Source organism: Macaca nemestrina, chromosome 14 (assembly GCF_043159975.1).
Source record: "Macaca nemestrina isolate mMacNem1 chromosome 14, mMacNem.hap1, whole genome shotgun sequence".
Classification (NCBI taxonomy): domain Eukaryota; kingdom Metazoa; phylum Chordata; class Mammalia; order Primates; family Cercopithecidae; genus Macaca; species Macaca nemestrina.
This window is the reverse complement of record NC_092138.1, coordinates 9,888,589-9,910,113: the sequence shown is the minus strand read 5'-3', so window position 1 is coordinate 9,910,113 and position 21,525 is coordinate 9,888,589. Positions and strand designations below refer to the sequence as shown.

General features: G+C 39.4%; 1 protein-coding gene across 8 annotated transcripts in view; it reads left to right on the top strand.

Moving 5' to 3' along the window:
- LOC105498793 (spindlin 1) overlaps positions 1-21,525 on the top strand; it is an 86,507-nt gene that overhangs the window by 49,359 nt on the left and 15,623 nt on the right. For all 8 annotated transcript variants that reach the window (XM_071077585.1, XM_011771136.3, XM_071077586.1 and 5 more), the window contains 2 exons: positions 5,169-5,217; positions 19,041-19,294. In XM_071077585.1, coding sequence (XP_070933686.1) covers positions 5,169-5,217; positions 19,041-19,294 — 303 coding nt within the window. The remainder of the gene's footprint in view (positions 1-5,168; positions 5,218-19,040; positions 19,295-21,525) is intronic.

Here is a 21,525-nt window from a genome sequence, read left to right as displayed (position 1 = left end):
CAGTCTTTGCTTTACATTGCTTCTGTTCCTTTCTTCCTTTACCTACTTGCATTTCCATAATGTGTAAGTTATGTCTTTTGTACCTGTCCCATACTTCTTGGATATTCAGGGGATTTTCTCTGCTTTTCAGTTTTGGAAGTTCCTATTAACATGCCCTTAAACTCAGACGTTGTTTGGTTCTTCCCGTCCAGTCTACTAATAAGCCTATATCTGAAAGGCATTCTTTGCTTTTGTTAAAGTGTTTATTCATAGCTTTCTTTGATTATTAGAAGTTCCATCTCTGTATATATTGTCCATCTATTCTTTCATGTTGTCTATATTACTCATTAGTGACTTTAGCATATTAATCATAGTTCATTTAAATTCCTGGTCTGGGTGGAATTAACAGACCTAGTTGGTAATTCCCTGCCTAGTTGAGTCTGATTCTGATGCTTGTTTTGTCTCTTAATACTAGTATTTGCATTTCAATAAGCCTGTGATTTCTTGTTGAAAGGCGCACATGATGTCGGGTAAGAGGAGCTGTGGTAATAACAGGTCTTTAGCAAGGTGGTGGTAAGGTGTACTGGGGAGGGGAAGCAGTCTGTAGTCCTGTGATTGCCTGTCAATCTCTTCATGAGGCTTGTACCCCTGGGTTGTGACCTTTGCTTGTGCTTCTCAGTCTCCCCACCCCCACCCCTTGTGGGACAGGATGGCTTGACCAACTTCTTCAGCTTGTAGAGGAAAAATTCAGGAAAGTGTGGGGGTCCTCTTAAGACAGCCCCCAACCCCTGGAGTTTTTGTCAGACTTGCCCATGCTGATTCTCCAGCAATGTCGGTTGCAGTTTAGGTTTTTCTTACCATGGCCCTGGTTCCTGTGTGGAGGTTTCTGATCTAGTAAGTTGTGATTCTCTGTCTCTGCCTGTCTCTCCAGTTTTGCGGACAGTTGTTTGTCTTGTGACCTCAGTTCTCTGACTAGTCTAAGAAGTTGTTGATTTTTTCAGTTTGTTTAGCTTTTTATGGACAAATTAGTTAACTTGCAAGCTTTTTAAATGCCAGATTCTCTTTATTTATTTTTTAATTTTCAGGAGCTGCTTTCCCTTTTCATAGTCTCTTGTTCCCATTCTGTTATTATAATATCTTCAGTTTCCTTGGAGATGCCAATTCTTTATAATCATTTTAGATCTCATATCATTTCAGGGATAGTGGTGCTGCTCACTTTCATTTTTCTCAATTCTTTGATTATGAATGGCTTACCTTTTCTTGAGTGATAAATAGCAAAATTCTGTTTCTTCTAAATGGAAGTGTTGACTCTGGGGACATAGGGGGATGTTTAGCATTTGAGGCACCCTTTCCTAGAACCCAGGACTCAGTACATCCAGTGTGGGGTTGTGTGTATGTTGGGGATTGAAAAGGGTTCTTGACACTTGGTGCAATTCTAATAGCTCTTGAAATACTTTTTACTTTTACTTCTCTTTTTTTCATTTCTTACCTCCTTCCATCCTTGTCTACTCTAAGACCAGACATGTTCCAGAGATGCTTCAGGTAGACTTGCTCCTGCTTCCTGTCTGTATCTTGTCTTCACTGTTTGAGGCCATCACATGCTTAATTCTTCACCCATTAGCTATTATTGAGCTTCTGTCCACATCTCAGTGCGTATGAACATGCTGGGTGAAGTGGGCAGAGCGGTTCTTGGCAGTCAGCCCATCTCCCAGTTTTAGTCTCCATGGAAGAACTGTAAACTTTGCTTTCAGATTGTATTATCTTAAACATGTTGAGACTTTTATTATTATTATTGTTATTGTTGTTTTGAGATGGAGTCTTGGCTCTGGGCTGGAGTGAATTGGCGTGATCTTGGCTCACTGCAACCTCCACGTCTCAGTTTCAAGCGATTCTCCTGCCTTAGCCGGAATTACAGTTGCCCACCACCATGCCTGGGCTTTTTTTTTTCTTTCTCCACCCCCCCACCCCTTGTATTTTTGGTAGAGACAGCGTTTCACCATGTTGGCCAGGCTGGTCTTAAAATCCTGACCTCAAGTGATCCGCCCACCTTGGCCTCTCCTAAAGTGCTGGGATTACAGATGTGAGCCACCATGCTCCGCCTGAGACCTGTATGATTCAGAAATATGTATCTGAGTGAATGTTTCCATGTGAACTTGAAAAACTATTTTGGCGTTAATGGTTTAGTATTCTTTAAATGTCAGCTAAGTAAGGTTGGTTGTTCAGGTTGTTCAGGTCTTCTATATTCCTTTTGATTTTCTTTTTTAAATTTTTCTATTTTTTTAATTGGCGTATTCATGATAATCTTTCTGATTTTCCTATCCACTTGTTATATCAACTGCTGAGAGAAGAGTTGTATAATTAAGTATAATTATGGATATGTCTTTGTCTTTCTGTCAGATTTACTTCATGTGTTTCGGTACTCTGTAATTGAGTTCATATGCATTTAAGATTATTATGGCTTTTTAATTAATTCACTCTTTTAGAATTTGGAATTGTCCTTTGATTTGTGGTAACATTTTGTCTTGAGGCTAATTTGTTTGGCTTTTCCCTTTATAGTCTTAATTGGTACAATTAGACTGTTTCTATTTAGTTTAATTATCAATGTGTTGCAAGTGGAAGGTATTTTTTGCTGAATATAGCATTTTAAGTCCATAGGTAAGTTGGTTTGCTTTTTTTTTTTTGGACGGAGTTTTGCTCTTCTTGCCCCAGCTGGAGTGCAGTGACACAATCTTGGCTTACTGCAACCTCCGCCTCCTGGGTTCAAGCGATTCCCCTGCCTCAGCCTCCCGAGTAGGTGGGATTACAGGCGTGCGCCACCACACCCAGCTAATTTTTTGTATTTTTAGTAGAAACAGGGTTTCACTGTGTTAGCCAGGCTAGTCTTGAACTCCTGACCTCATGTGATTCGCCCCCCTCAGTCTCCCAAAGTGCTGGGATTACAGGCGTGAGCCACTGCACCAGCCTGGTTTGCTTATGTTTTAGCACCTTAAAGATGTATTCCACTGTCTTCAGGCTTACGTTGTTTCTGACATCAATTTTGGAGTCAGTTTTATTTTTGTTTTCCTGTATTTAATGTATCTTCTGTTCTTTAGCTATTTAAAAAAACTTATTTGTATCAGTGGTTTTTAGAAATTTGATGAAGAAGTGCCTTGGTGTGGTTTCCTTTGTTTTTGATCTTACTTGGGCTTTGCTGAGCTTGTTAGCCCTGTGGTTACATGCATTTTATCACATCTGGACAACTTTCTGCCATTATATTTTCCCCTCACTCCTCTCTCTACTTTTTGTCTTGGATTCTGCTTTCCTATGTGTGAGGCCAGTTAATATTGTCCTAAAGGTCACTGAGGTTGTGCTCATTTTCTTCCAGGTTTTTCTTTGTGTGCTATTTTGAGTAGTTTGTATTGCTGTGTGTCAAAGTCACCCATCTTTGTATCTCACATTCCGTGAATTTTAAATTTCAGATTGTGTATTTTTCACTAATTTCATTTGTTTTCTTTATATTTTCCACTTTGTATTTTAAGTATTTTTATTTTCCTTTAAATATTTTAACCTATTTATTAGTGTTCTCAATGTCCTTGCCTGCTAAATACTGTGTTTCACTCATAGCCAACTCAACTATGGAATTACAATCTGCTAATTTTTTTGTGTCTAATAATTTTTGTTGGTGTGGAACGTTTGAAACCTTGTGTTGTTGAGTGTTGGGACTTTGTGGATGCCCTTTAGAGAGTATTGGAGTCTATTTTGGTAAGCAGGTGCTGAGCTTTTGTTCCAGGCTGCCTCATATTTCCTAGTTAGGGCCATCTGTTGCCATTTTTATTGATTGCCCCAAGTGTTAAGAGGTGGCGATGGAATCTGGACAACTGTCCCTTTGTGACTTCTCAGAATTATGTGCAGACTTGTGTTAGCCAAAGACTTAAGACATCCACCCCCAAATGCAGACTTTTTGAGCTTCCCTTCTGAGTAGATCCCTTCTTGCCCACATGTAGTTCCACAAATTCCAGCCAGCCCACCCTTCCCAACTCCAGACTGACTCACGACATGGTAAAAGGATAGTGTTCTTGGTTCCCCCTTCATATACCATGCCCAAAAATTGCTTCCAGGAATGAGGTCAGGGCGTGTGCAGGGTTCCCCATGTGTGTTTTCTGCTCCCAGATCCCACACACCTGTGCTGCCTATCGCCCAGCATCTGAAACCAGGTGTTTCATATATTTCATCCTGTTTTTCAGTTGTTTATGACAGTAAGACAGTTTTGTACCATTTAGGACTTTATGGCTAGGATTGTCACGTAGTCTTGTTTTGTTTTGTATTTTTGAGACAGGGTCTCACTCTGTTGCCCAGGCTGGAGTGCGGTAGTGCAATCTTGGCTCACTGCAGCCTCTCTGCCTCCTGGGTTTAAGCAATCCTCCCACCTCAGCCTCCCAAGTAGCTGGATTACAGTTATACACCACCACGCCTGGCTAATTTTTGTATTTTTAGGAGAGACAGGGTTTCACCATCTTGGCCAGATTGGTCTTAAACTCCTGACTTCAGGTAATCGACCCAACTTGGCCTCCCAAAGTGTTGGGATTACAGGCCTGAGCCACTGTGCCTGGTTAGGTTTTTTTGTTTGTTTTTGTTTTTTTGAGACAAGGTCTTACTCTGTCACCCAGACTGGACTGCAGTGGCAAAAACACAGCTCACTGCAACCTCGACTTCTGGGCTCAAGTGTTCCCCCCACCTCAGCCTCCTGAGTGTCTAAGACCACAGGTGCGCACCACTACACCTGACTCATTCTTTTTTTTTTTTTTGTAGAGACAAGGTCTTGCTATGTTACCCAGGCCTGTCTCGAACTCCTGGCCTCAGCCACCCTCTTGCCTTGGCCTCTCAGAGTGCTGGGATTACAGGGATGAGCCTCCACACCAGACTGACACTTAGTTTTTCTTGTAGTTCTTGTCCATACAATTCTGGTTTTGTGCTTTTATGGCTGATTTGAGGGGGTAGAGAACTGTTGCTTCTGCTATTTTGTCTTTCAAGAATCTCTTGTGTGTATCTCCTTTTTAAAAGTTCAGTAAACAAGTGGCTTTCTTACATGTTTGCTGATAATGGTGTATTTTCATGTTCTGTATAGCAGTTTTTCAGAAGTTAAGATTTCCTGCGTTCTGAGGTATTCTTAAATCTGGTTTTCATCGACTGTATATGCATCTCTCTTACAGGCCATGCTGGAGTATCTGCCAACATGATGAAGAAGAGGACATCCCACAAGTAAGCAGTTCTGAAACTGGTTCTAGAATAGTGTTTTTTGACCTTTTGTTACGCAGCATACAAGATCACCTAGGTAAGGCCCCCTCCCCTGTGATCGAGGGCTTCCTAGCTCACAGGAGATGTAGTGTGCGATGAGGAATAGTATGTAGTCATCTTCTCTGTCTGTTCCCTTCGCCTTGGCCTGGCTGAAGTGTGCCAGTTCTACCCTTCAGCCTTTAAAAGCCTTTGGGACGTGATTTGTCTCCAGTTTAATGGGAACTGGGCCAATGGAAGGAAAACTGTTGTAGTCAATGTGGCAGGTGCATGGTGAACCTCTGCCTCTTCTCTCCTTGTAATGCCTGTGTGGGCCTTGTGTGCAGGCTTCTCTCCTGGTCTTGGTCCACTGTTTGACAAGGAGCTCCTTTTGGGCAGAGACCATGTCTTGTGCTGGGAGGGCCTGCCTAACATGTGGTCACACGCTCACTGTTTTATAGCATTTTTATATGAAGGAAAAGCTTATGAATTTAGAGAAAGCATATCCATGTTAAAAGATAATGCAATAGCCATGTATTTAAACCGACAATGTGTTCTCCATCCTAAATTCTATAAATACCAGCTTACAGAAGCCACTTTTTTCCCTAAATTTTTTTTGTGTGTGACATAGTTACATCCAAAAAAGAAAATTAAGATTCTATTAATGTCTTCAATTATAATATTCACTTTTACTTTGTTATGTATAATTGATTTCACAGCTGTCTATCCTATACTGGTGACTATGCCATTACAAACTGGAAATGTCACTCGAACAATCTGTTCTGATTGTAAGACTCTTAGTCATAGATGATTAAATATGGAGAAGACACTCCTTGACCCTACCACCATGTGAGGCACTCTTTAAAACATTTTTTCCCCAAAATATTGGTATTGAAAGTGTATGCCCCTCAGACACGACAATGTAATAGCTGAAGAGGATGTGAGACCTCTTGGCTATCAGGGAAGGGCTGGATGAATGCCCTTCAGTAATTGTTAGTGAGTGGACCAAACAAAAGTCTCCAAAATGTGTACGTGATACATAATACAAATATTTGTAATATTTAGCATAAGAAACTACCTGGAAAGTAAAAATGTGGAGGTAAGCTACATAAGTTTTTGTATCTCTGAGGTTAAGTTTCTGGAATTTTATCCATGTGCTCATCATCTTCATGGTTTTGCCATATCCAGTGATATGTTTTTGCTCATTATCATGTCGTTACTATAAATACTAAGCTGTGTCTTGCCACAAATAAAGCATAGCAATAAAAACAAATGTAAGCCATAAATATTAGGTAATGATGAAAAACTTAAATACAATGGGGACAAAGGCAAATTAAACCTTAACTTTGCAAGACCAGAACAGTTCATTCAAAATAGATTTTGCAAATTAAGTTAAAGGCTTTTAGAATATTAATGTGCGTTCTAATCATTTTTCCGTATTTTCTAATCATCTATGATTAAAAGTTCATTTACTTAGGATTTCAGATATTAATAGGTTTGAGCTCTTGGGCGTGTTATTTGTGCAATAAGATTCCATCTGCCTCATCCTAATAAGCAGTACTGTTCATTAATTCATAGGTTTGATTCCCTAAAGCATAAGAAACGAAACACCTGAAGTTCATATGCTAGTAACTGAAAAAGTCTCTCATCCTGTATGTTCCACATTTGGGGACCTTGATTTAGTGCTTTCACAGGCACACATACTTGTCTTGAAGCCTGGAAGCCTTGAGCATATTACTCTCTAGCAAAAGGGAGAAACTGAAAGGAAAAGTTGTGAGTCCCGTTTTCCTGTTCTCAGTGTGAATCTGATGATGGGTAGAAGGAAAGGCTGAAACAGAAGTTTCCACTGTTTTTCACATGGAGTGAGCAGGGATGGCTGCATGGAGCTTTGAAGAGGCTGCCTGGTGGGGAGGTAGGCTCTCCCAGGCGAGTTAGGAAGCCTGATGGAGTTTGGCTGTTAGGCCTGTGGAAGTTCCTTAATGTATCTAAGGTTGGCTTAATCCTGTCTAAAATCAAGGTATTGAACTGGAACAATGAGAGGTTTGCAGCTTTTTAGCATAGATTCCTTTCTAAAATGCAATTTTTATGAAAATCAAATATAGAAAAACGCAGAACTATAGCATCCCTTCACTTTCTCCACTTTTGACTCATGGGAGTTGCAAGGAATAAGGGCCACCTGGCTTGACACTGGGGCTCAGTGACGGTGGCCACCCCTTCTGTCTTTTCTCAAGTCAGTGTTGGGGGGCTGAGAAAGAACCTCTGGTTGCTTGAGGGAAAAGTCACAGAACTGCACTGAGTGAGCAGTAGCACCTGTCCCTGAAGGTGTTAGGAAGGTTCAGGGAGTCTGGTGTGAAGTACTGAGACCACACAGGAAACATTATATAGCTGGGTTTTTGTTTTTTAAGAAAATAGAAGCAAGCTTGTTTTTTTCCTATAGGCCGAGCACCTTGCAGTGTTTTGGGTGGAACTGGTGGATACACCTTTCTGGGCTGTCCATGATTTGAGACAAACATTTGCAGTAAAAGTACATCTGTGTTTTTTTTTTTTCTTTTTTTTTTTTGAAACGGAGTCTTGCTCTGTTGCTCAAGCTGGAGTGCAGTGTTGCAATCTTGGTTCACTGCAACCTCCACCTCCTAGGTTCAACTGGTTCTCCTGCCTTAGCTTCCTAAGTAGTTGAGACCACAGGCGAGCCACAGCACGCCCAGCTAATTTTTGTATTTTTAGTATAGACGGGGTTTCACCGTGTTGGCCAGGTCGGTCTCGAACTCTTGACCTCAAGTGATCCACCTACCTCAGCTTCCCAAAGGGCTGGGATTATAGGCGTGAGCCACCGTGCCCAGCCTAAAAGTACATCTTGGCGGGAAAATATAGTTGGGGGTGTCTAAGACAAATTTATTACTTCTTTTCAGTTTTCAAATGTAAATTCCCTCCCCCATCCTGCAATTTGAATAGGGAATAGATTTCCATTCCATGCTACTGTTGAAAGGGGTGATTGGATTTTGGTGTATTTTCCACTAACTTAGAAAGTGGACTAGAATCTGCTAAACACTAAATAGAGGTATTTCCAGGGATTTTTTTTTCCTCCCATTTTATAAGACACAAATACTAGTCACTGGCAAAAATGTCGTCGTACTCCACCTTGTCCCTGGTGTGTTCTCGTGTAGTTTTCATGATAGCCCTGTCAAGTAGGAACTATGACCCCTTATTGCAGATGAGGAGACTGATGCATGAAGGCATTAAGTAACCTGTCCGAGGTCATACAGCTAGTAGGTGATTGAGCTAGGACTCAAATAGGACAGTCTGATTCCAGAGCCCGTGTTATTAAGTACCACGCCATATTTACTGAACTGCACGTTTTGTTTTCTCTTCTCAGAAATTGGTTATTTCAGTCGTGGACATGAAGACTGGGTAACTCTTGGTGTGGGCATCTATGTGCACCACGGTGTTTACAGTCTTAAGTTGGTCAGAACATTGAATGCTTTTTAATCACCTTGCAGTAAGTCATTCATGCCAGCAATGAGAGTAGCACTTGGAGGCCCTAAAGCTGTTGGAATGTTTGCCGTGGACATCTCCGGTATTCCCAAAGTACACAGTGTGTAGACAAAGTAGTGAAAGGAACCATGCTAATGTGGACGGAGAACTGACTTTTTAAGGATCTATCTTGTTTTATTGTTGACATTTTAATCTGGGAAATGGCAGTACTTGGCATAGAACTTTTATTGAATAACAATTACCAGCAAAGCAGGTTTTTCCCTCTCTTTCTGGTTTGCATCTTGCAAAAAGACAGTTATCTTGATTTAACTGGCCTTTTCTTCTAAAATCTACCGTAGCCCAGAGTAGGAGAATTGCTTTATAACAATACCAAATAGACCAAGAGTATCAGTAATTAATTCTTACAACCTAGTATACAGTGTATGACAGGCATTTACAGGTATGTGGTAGAATTGTGATTGTTGAAAATTTAACTTGTATGATGTCTGTAAATATTGGCTACCAAGATTAGATATTGAAATGCTGATTAGGAATAGGAATTAATTCAAGCCATTAAGGGAGTCTAGGTAAAAAGATGAAAGGTCTTTTTTCTTTCCTTTCCTTTCCATTTCTTTATTTGTCTGTTTTTTCCCCAATAAGCCTTTTGCACTCCTAAACAGGTTTTTCAACACAAGACTTCAGCACAAAGTGATGGTACTTTGAAGTATTGAGAAGAGTACATAATGTTTCCTACAATCTCAGTTTACTTTTTTGGGAACATGAACACATATGTTCTAAATCAGTGCCACCCAAGGTGTGGTTCGTGGATTGACTGCAGCACCAGTTCGGCACTTGGGAGCTTATAGGAATTCTTTGGTTCCTCTTCAGGCTGCTGAATCCAAGAGGCTTTGGGGGCTGGTTTGGAGAGTCTCATTAGAGGATCTCCAGATGATTCACATGCATGCTGAAATTTGAGAAGCACTGGCCTAAATCGTTGTTGGAATGGTTTTTTTGTTTTTTTTTTTTTTCCCCTGAGACAGAGTTTTGCTCTTGTTGCCCAGACTGGAGTGCAATGGCACGATCTCGGCTCACTGCAGCCTCTGCCTCCTGGTTCAAGGGATTCTTCTGCCTCAGCCTCCTGAGTAGCTGGGATTACAGGCATGTGTCACCACACCCGGCTAATTTTATATTTTTAGTAGAGACAGGGTTTTTCCATGTTGGTCAGGCTGGTCTCGAACCCACAACCTCAGGTGATCCACCCGCCCGGCCTTCCAAAGTGCTGGGATTACAGGTGTGAGCCACCGTGCCCGCCCTGGAACAGTATCTTAAAGCACATTGAAGAACTAAGTTAAATTGTGGTTGGAGATTAGTACACAGAATTATAGCAGTGAAAGATGGTTGCAGTGCTGTGTAATTGTTCACCATTTACTCAAAACTACAAGAAAAGTGTTTTTAGCCGTTACACTGATACCAGCTTATCCCTAATGATGCTAAATACCTTTCAATCACTTTATTTTTTTCTTGAATTATTTCAAGAAATAGCTTCTGGAGTTATGAAACGAGAAAAGAGGTTATAGATGTTTAATTCTGGCTGCATTTCAAGATGTCCCAGGTTGAATGAAGTATCTTGATATTTGTTGTACAGTATTGCCCTGTGAGGGGATGTTACTAACTGATAAATGAGAGTAAGAATATTTTACACCTTTTCCAAGAAAATATAAGAGACTGAAGGGCTTTTAACAATATATATATCCAGAGAGTATTTAAATTAAAATCATTATATTCAAAGAACCTTCATTTTAAATCACATTTAAGTTGCTAATCAGTTTACTCTATTTGGGATATTCTTAGACTGAATGATCCAGATATGACCAAAGGGTGTTTGGTCATTTTATTTCCTTTCTAGTAATCCCTAGTAGTTTGCTTTTATATACACTATTTCAGCTCATGTAAGTAAGCTTTAACTTTTGTTATTAATAGTATTTTAAAATTATTTTTTAGAACTCCTAATAAATGATAAGAAATTAAAATATCTTTTAGGAATTGTTCAGTATATAAATAACTTTTTTTACTGTGGGAGATTTTAAATATACAGAAAAATGTATAGTAGTATATAATAAATCTTGGCATTCCTCACCTAGCTTTAGTAATCTACATCAAGTATCAGATATTGTTAGTGTATCTAAACCTGTCTTCAAGTAGGTACTAGTTGGAAGAACTGAAATAAATTTGTTAACGGCTTCCATATTTCAGTGCTCTTAGCGGTGAGCACAGTCTCGGTTTGTTTAAACACTCTGCCTTGTGAACTTTGGCTGCTCAGCAGCCTGTGCGTTCAAGGCCCCGTAATTGGAAAGCTGGACTCCAGGTTTAACAATTAGTATATTATTAAATTACTGGTTTTTTGCCTTCAGCCTTGAGGGGAAAATTACCTTTGTTTCCTTTGCCTTTTCAGTCAAATGTAGTTATTCATTAAAAAAAATTGGACAGAAATAGTATCTATAACAGATATTCTTTAATCCTTCTCTTGGAAACAACAGAGTTACATTCTGAAAGAAGAATTGCTCTTGAATCACAAAAAGGCAATAGAAATAAATGTAGGAATTGCCATCCTTAAAATATGCAAATCTGTTTTTATATAAATTATTGCCGAATTAGTATACACATTGCATGAATGTAGCAGTAATTAAAAATTGTGGTTTGCCGGGCACGGTGGCTCACACCTGTAATCCCAGCACTTCAGGAGGCCAGGGCTGGCGGATGACCTGAGGTCAGGAGTTTGAGACCAGCCTGATCAACGTGACATCTCTACTAAAAATACACAATTAGCCGGGCGTGGTGGCACATGCCTGTAATCCCAGCTGCTCAGGAGGCTGAGGCAGGAGAATTGCTTGAACCCGGGAGATGGAGGTTGTGGTGAGCCGAGATCGCGCCATTGCACTTCAGCCTGGGCAACAAGAGTGAAACTCCGTCTCGGAAAAAACAATTGTGTTTTATGTGGCTGCAAAAGTGAAATACTTAAGTTGTAGAAAATTTTGAAAACAGGTAAACAGAGAGGAAGAAAAGTTATTTATAATGCCATCACCCAGAGATTTTAATGATTTAATGTATATTTTAAAAAACTTCTTCCTACATACCTGTAAGGATTGTGTATAAAAATTTTTCATGTGGCCATATGTTTTACACCTGTGGGTTTTTAAAATAAAAAGTTTTTAAGGCTGGGTACAGTGGTTCACACTTATAATCCCAGTACTTTGGGAGGCCAATGTGGGAGGATTGCTTGAGCCCCGGAGTTTGAGACCGGGCTGGGCAACATAGTGAGACCTTGTCTGTACAAAAAAATTAAAAATTAGCTGGGCATGGTGGCGGGCACCCCTACGTAGTTCCAGCTAGTTGGGAGGCCGAAGCAAGAGGATTGCTTGAGCCCAGGAGTTTGAGGACAATTTGGGCAGCATAGCAAGACCCCATTTCTTTAAAATTAAATTCTTTTTCATGATTTTTAATACGTATATAGTTCATCATAGAGATACGCTCTGAACTTTTAAATTAATGGGGCCTATTGTTAAACATTTTATATGTTTAGTTTCCCCTGTTAGTAATATCTTTGTGCACATCTGTTATTATTTTCTTTTGATAAATTTGTAGATGTGGACTCACTGGAACAATGGAAACTCCAAATGGGAAGACTTTGGACAGATATTGCCAGACTGATCACTAGAAAGGTTTTATTCATTTTATACGCAGATAGAAAATAGTACGTCATCATAATTTGTAGTAAAATTATGATGAAATTATCAAAATTCTAAGTTTTTGTTACTGTTAATATAAAAAGGTCATCCTGCTGGCAGACCAGAGCACTAAGAAGTTTCTAGATCTCAAGCAGATAGGAACAAATTTTTGTCAAGACTCCGCTGAGGAACTCTGGTGCCAAAAAGTAAATAAACTAGATTTAGATTACTGCCAGGATCAGAGAGAGAATGGGTTGGGTACAGTCACCAGATATTAAAAGGGTAAGAAAATTGATTGTACAGAATTGACATTGGAACAGAAGATGCTCAGCTTACCTCCTCCTGACTTAAAGATACCTGTCACTTCTTAGCCTCTGTGTAGCTACGAGGGTCGTGGCTTCTGTCATCAGAACCTGCATTTACTGCTCAGAGGCCAGAGAGTCTGACTTGAACTGCAGACATACATTGTATCTACAAATGCCACTTCATCTTGACTTGCATCTACAAATACGAACACCAAGAATCATGAGGCATCTTAGAGCACTAACCACATAAAAGACCGTCACTAGTCAAAACAGAAGTACAAGCCAGGAATCACCATGTATGTGTAGAAAACAGAGGAGACCTGATCCTAAAGAGTTCCTAGAAGAATCAGGAAAAAATGAAACTTAGATATCAGAAAGCATGTTCATTGAGAAGAAAAACCATTCGAGATATGATGACAAAGAACTAGTTTTTAGACATTAAAAATATTATGCAAGATATTCAATAGGCTGAAAGTAGAGTTTACTTAATTCACTAACAATTGAGCTAAAGATTTCTTCAAGATGAAAAATATGAGAGGGCAGTTGAATCATGGAGGATTGATCTAAAAGTGCTAGCATTTGTCTGATGACATTCCAAAAGGGGTTGGAGGAGGAGAATAATCCAGACTACATATGGGTGAAAATTTTGCTCTGCTCTCTTTAGATTGACCAACTTCTTGTGAGGGATAATTAAAAACACATGCCTCAAGTCTTTGTGACATTTTAGAATCTAGGAACAAAGAAAATTCTAAAACTCCTTGAAGACCCAGCAGTTTGGGAGACTGAGGTGGGGCAGATTACTTGAGGCCAGGAGTTTGAGCCAGCCTGACCAACATGGTGAAACCCTGTCTCTACTAAAAATGCAAAAATTAGCTGGGTGTGGTGGTGCACACCTGTAATCCTAGCTACTAGCGAGGCTGAGGCATGAGAATCATGTGAACCTGGGAGGTGGAGGTTGCAGTGAGCTGAGATCGCGCCGCTCTACTCCAGCCTGGGTGACTGACTGAGACTCCCTCCAAAAATAATAATAAAATAAAATACCTTGAAGAGAAAATTGCCCCTCAAAGGAACACAAGGATCAGATTGGTTTCTGTCGTCTGTAATTCTAGATTATAAAAGACAGTGAAAGTTTTTTTGTCTCTCAAAGTACTGAGGGGAAAAAGATTTTGAACCTGATTTGTATACATAGGCAATTCAGGGATGAGGGCAAAATAATAATTTGAGGCTTGCAAAAATCTAGCAAGTTTGTATTTCTGAACTTTACCTGAAAGAATTACCAGAGGATGTACCTAGAAAGACAGAATATACATGAGAAAAAAAATGTGAAAATACTACACCAAAAGCCACCAAAAAACCTTTCTTGTTTCTAAATTAAAAAGTTGTTAAGATAGTAGCAAAATGAAAAATATCAGTTTGGAACAAAAGTCTACAGTTCAGCAATGCAGTAGAATTAGCCAGGTAAGGTTTTAAGTTTTTCTTCTTTTACTAAGGATTTTTTCTTGTTTGGTTTTAGTGTTGCTTTGGTTGGGGGATGAAAAGTATAGGTTTTGATTAATCACAGATTGTAATAGAAAAATGAAAGTTTAGGTATAATATGTGGAACATTAAAGATAATTGCTGGAAGACTAGAAATAAGATACATCATTTGCATTAGAGGCTTTAGTGAAAAGAAACTTCTTTTTTTTTTTTTTTTTTTTTTTGAGACAGAGTCTTGCTCTGTCGCCCAGGCTGGGGTGCAGTGGCCGGATCTCAGCTCACTGCAAGCTCCGCCTCCCGGGTTTAGACCATTCTCCTGCCTCAGCCTCCCGAGTAGCTGGGACTACAGGCGCCCGCCACCTCGCCTGGCTAGTTTTTTGTATTTTTTAGTAGAGACGGGGTTTCACCGTGTTAGCCAGGATGGTCTCGATCTCCTGACCTCGTGATCCGCCCGTCTCGGCCTCCCAAAGTGCTGGGATTACAGGCTTGAGCCACCGCGCCCGGCCTAGAAACTTCAATCATTCTAGCGGCACAGATACAGGAAGAGAGGAAAGTGAGGAAAACAGAAGACAGGTAGACAACACAGAACAAAATGTTAAGTATGAGACTCATGGTATCATTTACTACAGCAAAAGCTAACTCTTAATAAGAAGATGAGGAAATAAAATCAGTTCATAAAGGGAGGAATATGCATCCTCAGAATTAAAGGACCCCGGTCCGGTTTGAGAAGGACTCCTGGCAAGATGCAAGCCCTTTGTGTAATGCTCAAGAGGGAGGAGACCTTGTTTGCTCCTTGGAAGTGTTTAGTACAAAAACTGCTTATTCTGACATGTGATTCCAGCCATTATCAGGAGCGACTGCAGATAATTCCCATTTGCAGAGGAATGCTACTAACAAGTGTAGGAGGGAGCAGCGACAACGAAAAATTCTGCTGTCATAGGTCATGTTTATGTTGGTTTTCTTGAAAATCAAGGGTAGAAAATTTCATGCCTCTAGAGAGAGAGAGAGAGAGAAACACATGGGGAGGGAAGTGGGGAAGATTTATGTTAAGGAATTGGTTAATGCAATTGGGGAGACTGAACAAGTTCAAAATCTGCAGGGTAGCCAGCCATCTAGAGACCCAGGGAAGAGTTGAAGCTGTAGCACGAACAGCCAGTCTGGAGGCAGAATTCCTCCCTTCTCTGGGGAGGCCAGTTTTTTTCTTGGATGAGGTCCACCTACATTATGAGGGCAGTCTGCTGATGCTCATAGTCTGCGATCCAAATGTTCATTCCAGCTGAAAAATGCTTTCACAGAGACATCTAGAGTAGTGTTTGACCACATATCTGAGTACTGTGGTGTAACCAAATTTGACACACAAAGTTAACTACCATATGGGTGAAGATGCTGTATTGGCTTATAATTTTGGTAGTAATCATGGAATGTCTGTGTAAATTACAAAATGGGACACATGACTGAATTCTATCCTTAGTGAGGTTTGGGAACTAACCTTAGCCTTTGCGCTAAATATGAAGAAAGCCCCATCCTGTACAGGGAGTAACTCATTGGATCTTCTGCTTAGAAATCAAAAGAAGATATGTAACTGGTTGTCAGTTTAAGAAAAAAAGTATTACTACAAAGGATTCTTGTATTCTAAAGTGGAAATGTAATCTCCTTCACCAGCTGTTTTCCTGAAGAGGCCAATTGGATGTTATTGTATATTCCTAGAGATTATGCAGTTGTCTAGAAATCAACTTTCTTCTATCTCTGAGTAGTAAAGTTACAGACTTTTTATTTATTTTTATGTTTATATATATATATAATATATATATATAGATTCCTTACTGTGAACAATACTGAATTTAGCTCTTTGTCATCTCCTTTCTCTCTACAATCCTAATTTAAATTCTTTTTTTGATCTAAGTTTTATAAGGCACTCACTATACTTACTCTACTTTACATATTCTTTCCTCCTGTTTTGGACACTTGTGTTAAATTTGAAATATCAGAACAGATAACGGTTACACACTATTGTCTCTCCTTGTCACCATTTGTTCTACAGTTAAATGTATTCATTGCTTCCTCTCAGTGCTGAACCTTCTGTGTGAGTTCTTTGATTATCTGAAGCTCACTGTCATGTAACTTTATAAAAACAGTACCCCTGCCTTCTGACATGTTCATTACAGTTTTGTTGGAGGCCTTCATACTCGAAGGTCCGAAGGTCTGCGTGCATTCTTGGCTGATGAACAAATCCTTGGCTCACATTTTCTTTTCCTTGAGAACCTTAAGTTTGTTACTCTGTTGCCTTCTGGCATAGAGTGTTGCTGTCAAATTCTGAGTCTGTCCCTTACACATGATTTGGTCCTTTTGTGTAAGTGCCCAAAGGGTGTTATTTTCTTTAAAATTCGTTTATTTGACTTGGATATGCCTTAGCGCCAGTCATTTTGGGTTTTCCCATGGGGTGCATTTGTATGTTCAAGTGTTTTGTTTCAGGAAAGTTTTCTTGAATTACGGTTTTTAGTACTCTCTTCTGTGAACTTTGATTTTAGTTTTTAGGTTCTTCTGTTACACAGAAGTTGGAATATTTGTTACCATCTCTTAATTCTTTTTGCTTTTGTCCCCATCTGTCCCCTTTTCATCATCCACTTTCCTCACATGCTCCCATGGTGTCTGTTTCTTCTCATGTTCTTCTAGTCTTAATTTCTGAAAAAAAAAATTTCAAATTCTTTACTTTGTCTGGTAATTCTCACATCTTGTCTAGCGATCTCATTTCTCATCTTTTCTGTTTCTGATACATGTTTTTATGTTAGAGTTCTTCAGGGAAGTAGGACCGTTGGGAAATAGATAAAATATGAAGGAGATTTATTATGAGGAAATTGGCTTATGCTATTTTGAAAGCTGAGAAGTCCCATGGAGTGCTGTCTGTAAGCCAAGCCTCAGGAAAGCTGGAAGGGGAATTCAGTCTGCAGGCCTATAACCAGGGGACCCAGTGGTGTCAGTTCCAGTCCAAGGGCAGGAGAAGACTGATGTCCCAGCTCAGGCAGGCCAGCAGGAAGAAAAAGGGGTAAATTCCTCCCTCCTCTACCTTTTGTTCTATTGAAGCCCTTGACGGAATGGATTATGGCCACCCACATTGGTGAGGGCATCTTCTTTGTTCAGTCTGCTGATATAAATGCACAGACACACCCGTGAACAGTGTTTAATCTGGGCACTCTGTGGCACAGTTAAGTTGACACATAAATTAATCATCACAGTTTCTCTTGTGGCTTCTGTCATTTGTTCAGTGTTTGATAGTAGTTTTCATCTACTTCACAAGCCTGTTTTTGAGGCCTGCTCCCACCTGTCAGAACATCTGTCACATTGTTAGTCTCTTTCCTCCTCAAAATACTTTCGTATGTTGTCCAACTGTGATGCTTCCAGACCCGTGTAAACGAGAGGATTCCAGGAAAGCTTTCCTAGCTTAAGACCTCTCTATGTAGCCACCTCTGTCATGCTTTCTGAGACCTGCCGCCCTCATTTCTGCCTGAATCCTGCTTTCCTTACCCTGTGGTGCTGTCCTGGTCAGTGAGGATCGTGTACTCAGAGGGGCTTTGTCTTTCTGGAAGGAAGGTTTCCTGGGTTTTTGCACAGTCCCGAGGGGCTTAGGCAGACCTGAGTTTTCTGGCCTTACAGTCTTGCACTTAGCCTTGTGAATCTCCTTCCCAGTCTCCTTGGTTAGGTTCAGATCCCCTTGCTTAGTTTTTCACCCCAGGGGAGAAGCTTCCCTTCTGCGGCGAGTACTCCTTATTGTCTCTCATAGCCTGTTCCCCTCTGACTTAGCTAAATTTATGTTACCAGTCTAAAGTAAATTATTTAGAAAATATGTAATTTTAGTTTTAACTATTACAACCTACAATAAATTGTTTCTTTAAAACTTGTTTGTGTTATATATCAGATGTTAGTCACTTTTATTCATGGTGTACAAAATGAGAGCTTTATACCCATAAAACTGTGGGAAGGGGATTCCTTTCAGCTCTTTTCATTCTTGGCATATATCAGCATCTGTTGTCTTGGTTTTGGCCTTCAGCTTGCATCCAAGAAGCCAAGGTTTCAAGGTGAAATGAAGATTTTTTCCTGATATCAAGAGCCAGGTGTATTATTTATAAACTTTCTATGTAGAGTTTTCAGTTGCTAATAATAAACCAGAAAAAAAAGTAGTTTGATGTTTCAATAATTTGTAATATTACATTGTTTGTTATAAACTTCAGTTTTAAGATTATGTGTTTCCTAGACAAGTAATGTTTCTATAGTGCATTGATACAAGCTAATCTGGACTTCAGTTTAAGAGAAGATTGTCTAGTTTATTTTTATTAAGCCTGTACAGGCAGAATTATTTGGGCACGGGAATGGGTGAGATTGAATAGTTATACATTTCTTTTTAATTTGAAGTGGATATTATATAAAGCTATATACCTGTGTGATTATTGATAACATGTATTTCATGGATCAGTCCTTCTTCTTTAATTAACTTGGATAATTTTGAGTTGATTGGATTAAAATAAACTCAGAAAGCTGATAACCTGATGCTTAATGGTAGGGCTTAAGTTGCTATTGACTAGTAGTTTTTTCTGCCTATACACAGTTGAAGTGCACAACAAGCTCGTATTACTAACGTACCATGTTACACAGTCACCACCACTGATACAGGGGTGGAAGATAACCACCTTGAGTCACCTGAAGCAGGAATGTGGCAAACATGAGTTTGTACATATGTTGGGACCATCTGTAATGAGATCATGCTAGCCAGTGGTTATGTTAGCTCTAGGCATGCATACTTTTGAGATAATACCTTATGTGTGTATATGTGTGAATACAGAAAACATCGGAGCAGTGTGGGTCCGAGCAAACCTGTTTCCCAGCCCCGGCGGAACATCGTAGGCTGCAGGATTCAGCATGGGTGGAAAGAGGGGAATGGCCCTGTTACCCAGTGGAAAGGAACCGTTCTGGACCAGGTGCCTGTAAATCCTTCTTTGTATCTTATAAAATACGATGGATTTGACTGTGTTTATGGACTAGAACTTAATAAAGATGAAAGAGTTTCTGCGCTTGAAGTCCTCCCTGATAGAGTTGGTAAGTTCTTTTTATAATTTGTGCATTATATGCTATAAAAATGATATTGAAATGGATGCTTTTTAAATTATTTTACATTATTAATCCTTCACTTTTATTGGAACACAAGCACCCCTCTTGATAAACATTGTATTAAATCACCGAAAACCACAAAAATTGATCCAAAGCAGTTCAAGGAACTGTGTGAGGGATATAGAGATGTGTATTTTCCCCCCAAGAAGTTTGCCACTTAATCATTTATAATATGGTTATTTTTAACATTTTTGCTCACTGTTTTCTGGACTCTGATGGGTAAGGTTATCAGTAGCTCAAATATCCTGTGTGTTAATCTCATCAGATACAAAAGATAAGAGAATGCTGTGCATTTATTTTAGAATCTTTCTGTGAAAGTGTATCTTTGATTGTGTACAATGTAAATGATAAATTGGACTATGAGCCAAAATTTAGGCAACCAAAACGTGATCTTTATTATACACAGAGCTTGACTGAAGAATGTTTGTGGAAATGAATGGCTCTTTTTAAATGTCATACAATGTCAGTTTTGCCTTGCAAGTGTTCCTTAAGGCGTAAGGTCTAAGGTAAATAATAAATTACTGATTTTATTAGTAGGGTGGGATACACCCAAACTAATACTTTTTTTGAAGCATTTATTTTGAAATATTTTCTTATTACAGTGATGCTGCTCTTGTTTAAAATATTGGTTTGTAGTTTTAGAATTGTCTTTAAAAGTCAATACCATTAAATAATAAAGCTTCAGCATATCTAGGTAGGAATTTTGGGATCAAATTGTCACGGGAAGAAATTAGTTCAGTCTCCTCGCTTTGTTTTTCTTCAGACTGTGCCATTGTGTCCCTGGGATATGATGAGTTTCCTTAGGAATTTAATTCTGCCTTAGTAGCAAGTTATTTTGTTAATCTTCTCTTTAGATATCAAATGCTAAATCTTTACTCCTCTGTATAAATATGGTTCAGTTTTCAAAGAAATCTTTCGTTAAGTGTAAATATTTCTTACTACTCCTATAAGTGATATTAAATCTTTGTTATTTTCAACATTCTCATCTCTTCTTAAGTGTGACTGAACACCTTCTCTTCCTCTTGATGCACATCCTACGTTTCTTCCTTGATCATGGCATTAATCCATTTCCCACATAAGAAACTTTAATATATTAAGAATCTTAACAGCAGAATTTTAGTCTTTGCCCCTTCTGAAACGACAAGTAGCTCACTTGAAGGTTCCTGCGTATTGCTGCGTGACCTGTGGTGGTTGGTCCTTTTGTCATCGAAGGATAGAAACTATACAAGTATCTGGTGATGGGACTAAGGGTTACATGTTGTTCATAGTTTGGGATTATCTCAGTTTCCAACAATAGTGATTTTGTAAACAGTAAAGCAATATAAAAAGAAATCCAAGAGCTTTTATGTAAATCAGCGATGTATGTGCCTCATTCAGCTAATAGTTGCTATTAATTTTAGTATTTATCGTATTAAATTGGTGCAAAAGTAATTGCGGTTTTTGACATTGAAAGTAATGGCCAAAACAGCAGTTACTTTGGCATCAACCTACTTTAGTCTAAAAAATTACTTGCTCTTCACTTTCGTTTTACATAGGAAGCAATTGCTTCAGGCAGTACATTAGAGTATAATTAAAATTATGTTTTTCTTAAGCTAAAGTTGGAGAAAAAAGTCAGTCAGCCAGAATGCATGTGATGTCACAGAGCAGTGGTTCCCAAAGCAAGGTCTGGGGACCCTTGGGTTCTCTGAAGCCCATTCAGGAGATTTGCAAGGTCAGAAATATTTCATATTGTTAAGCTGTAATTCGTGCTTTTCACTCTCTTTTGTTTCTCAGTTACACAGTAGAGTTTCCCACTATCTATTTGGAATATTTGCATAACTTAGTGAATACAGTATTTTCTTTATGAACAGTGCATGGTACCAGATCATGCACTGGTGAAAGAGCTATTCTAAGTGCAAGACTAACTACTTTTTTTAATTGTAAAAAAACCCACATAGCATAAAATGTACTGTCCTAACCATTTTTCCTTTTTTTTTTTTTTTGAGACGGAGTCTGGCTCTGTCGCCCAGGCTGGAGTGCAGTGGCCGGATCTCAGCTCACTGCAAGCTCCACCTCTCGGGTTTTTTACGCCATTCTCCTGCCTCAGCCTCCCGAGTAGCTGGGACTACAGGCGCCCGCCACGTCGCCTGGCTAGTTTTTTGTATTTTTTTTAGTAGAGA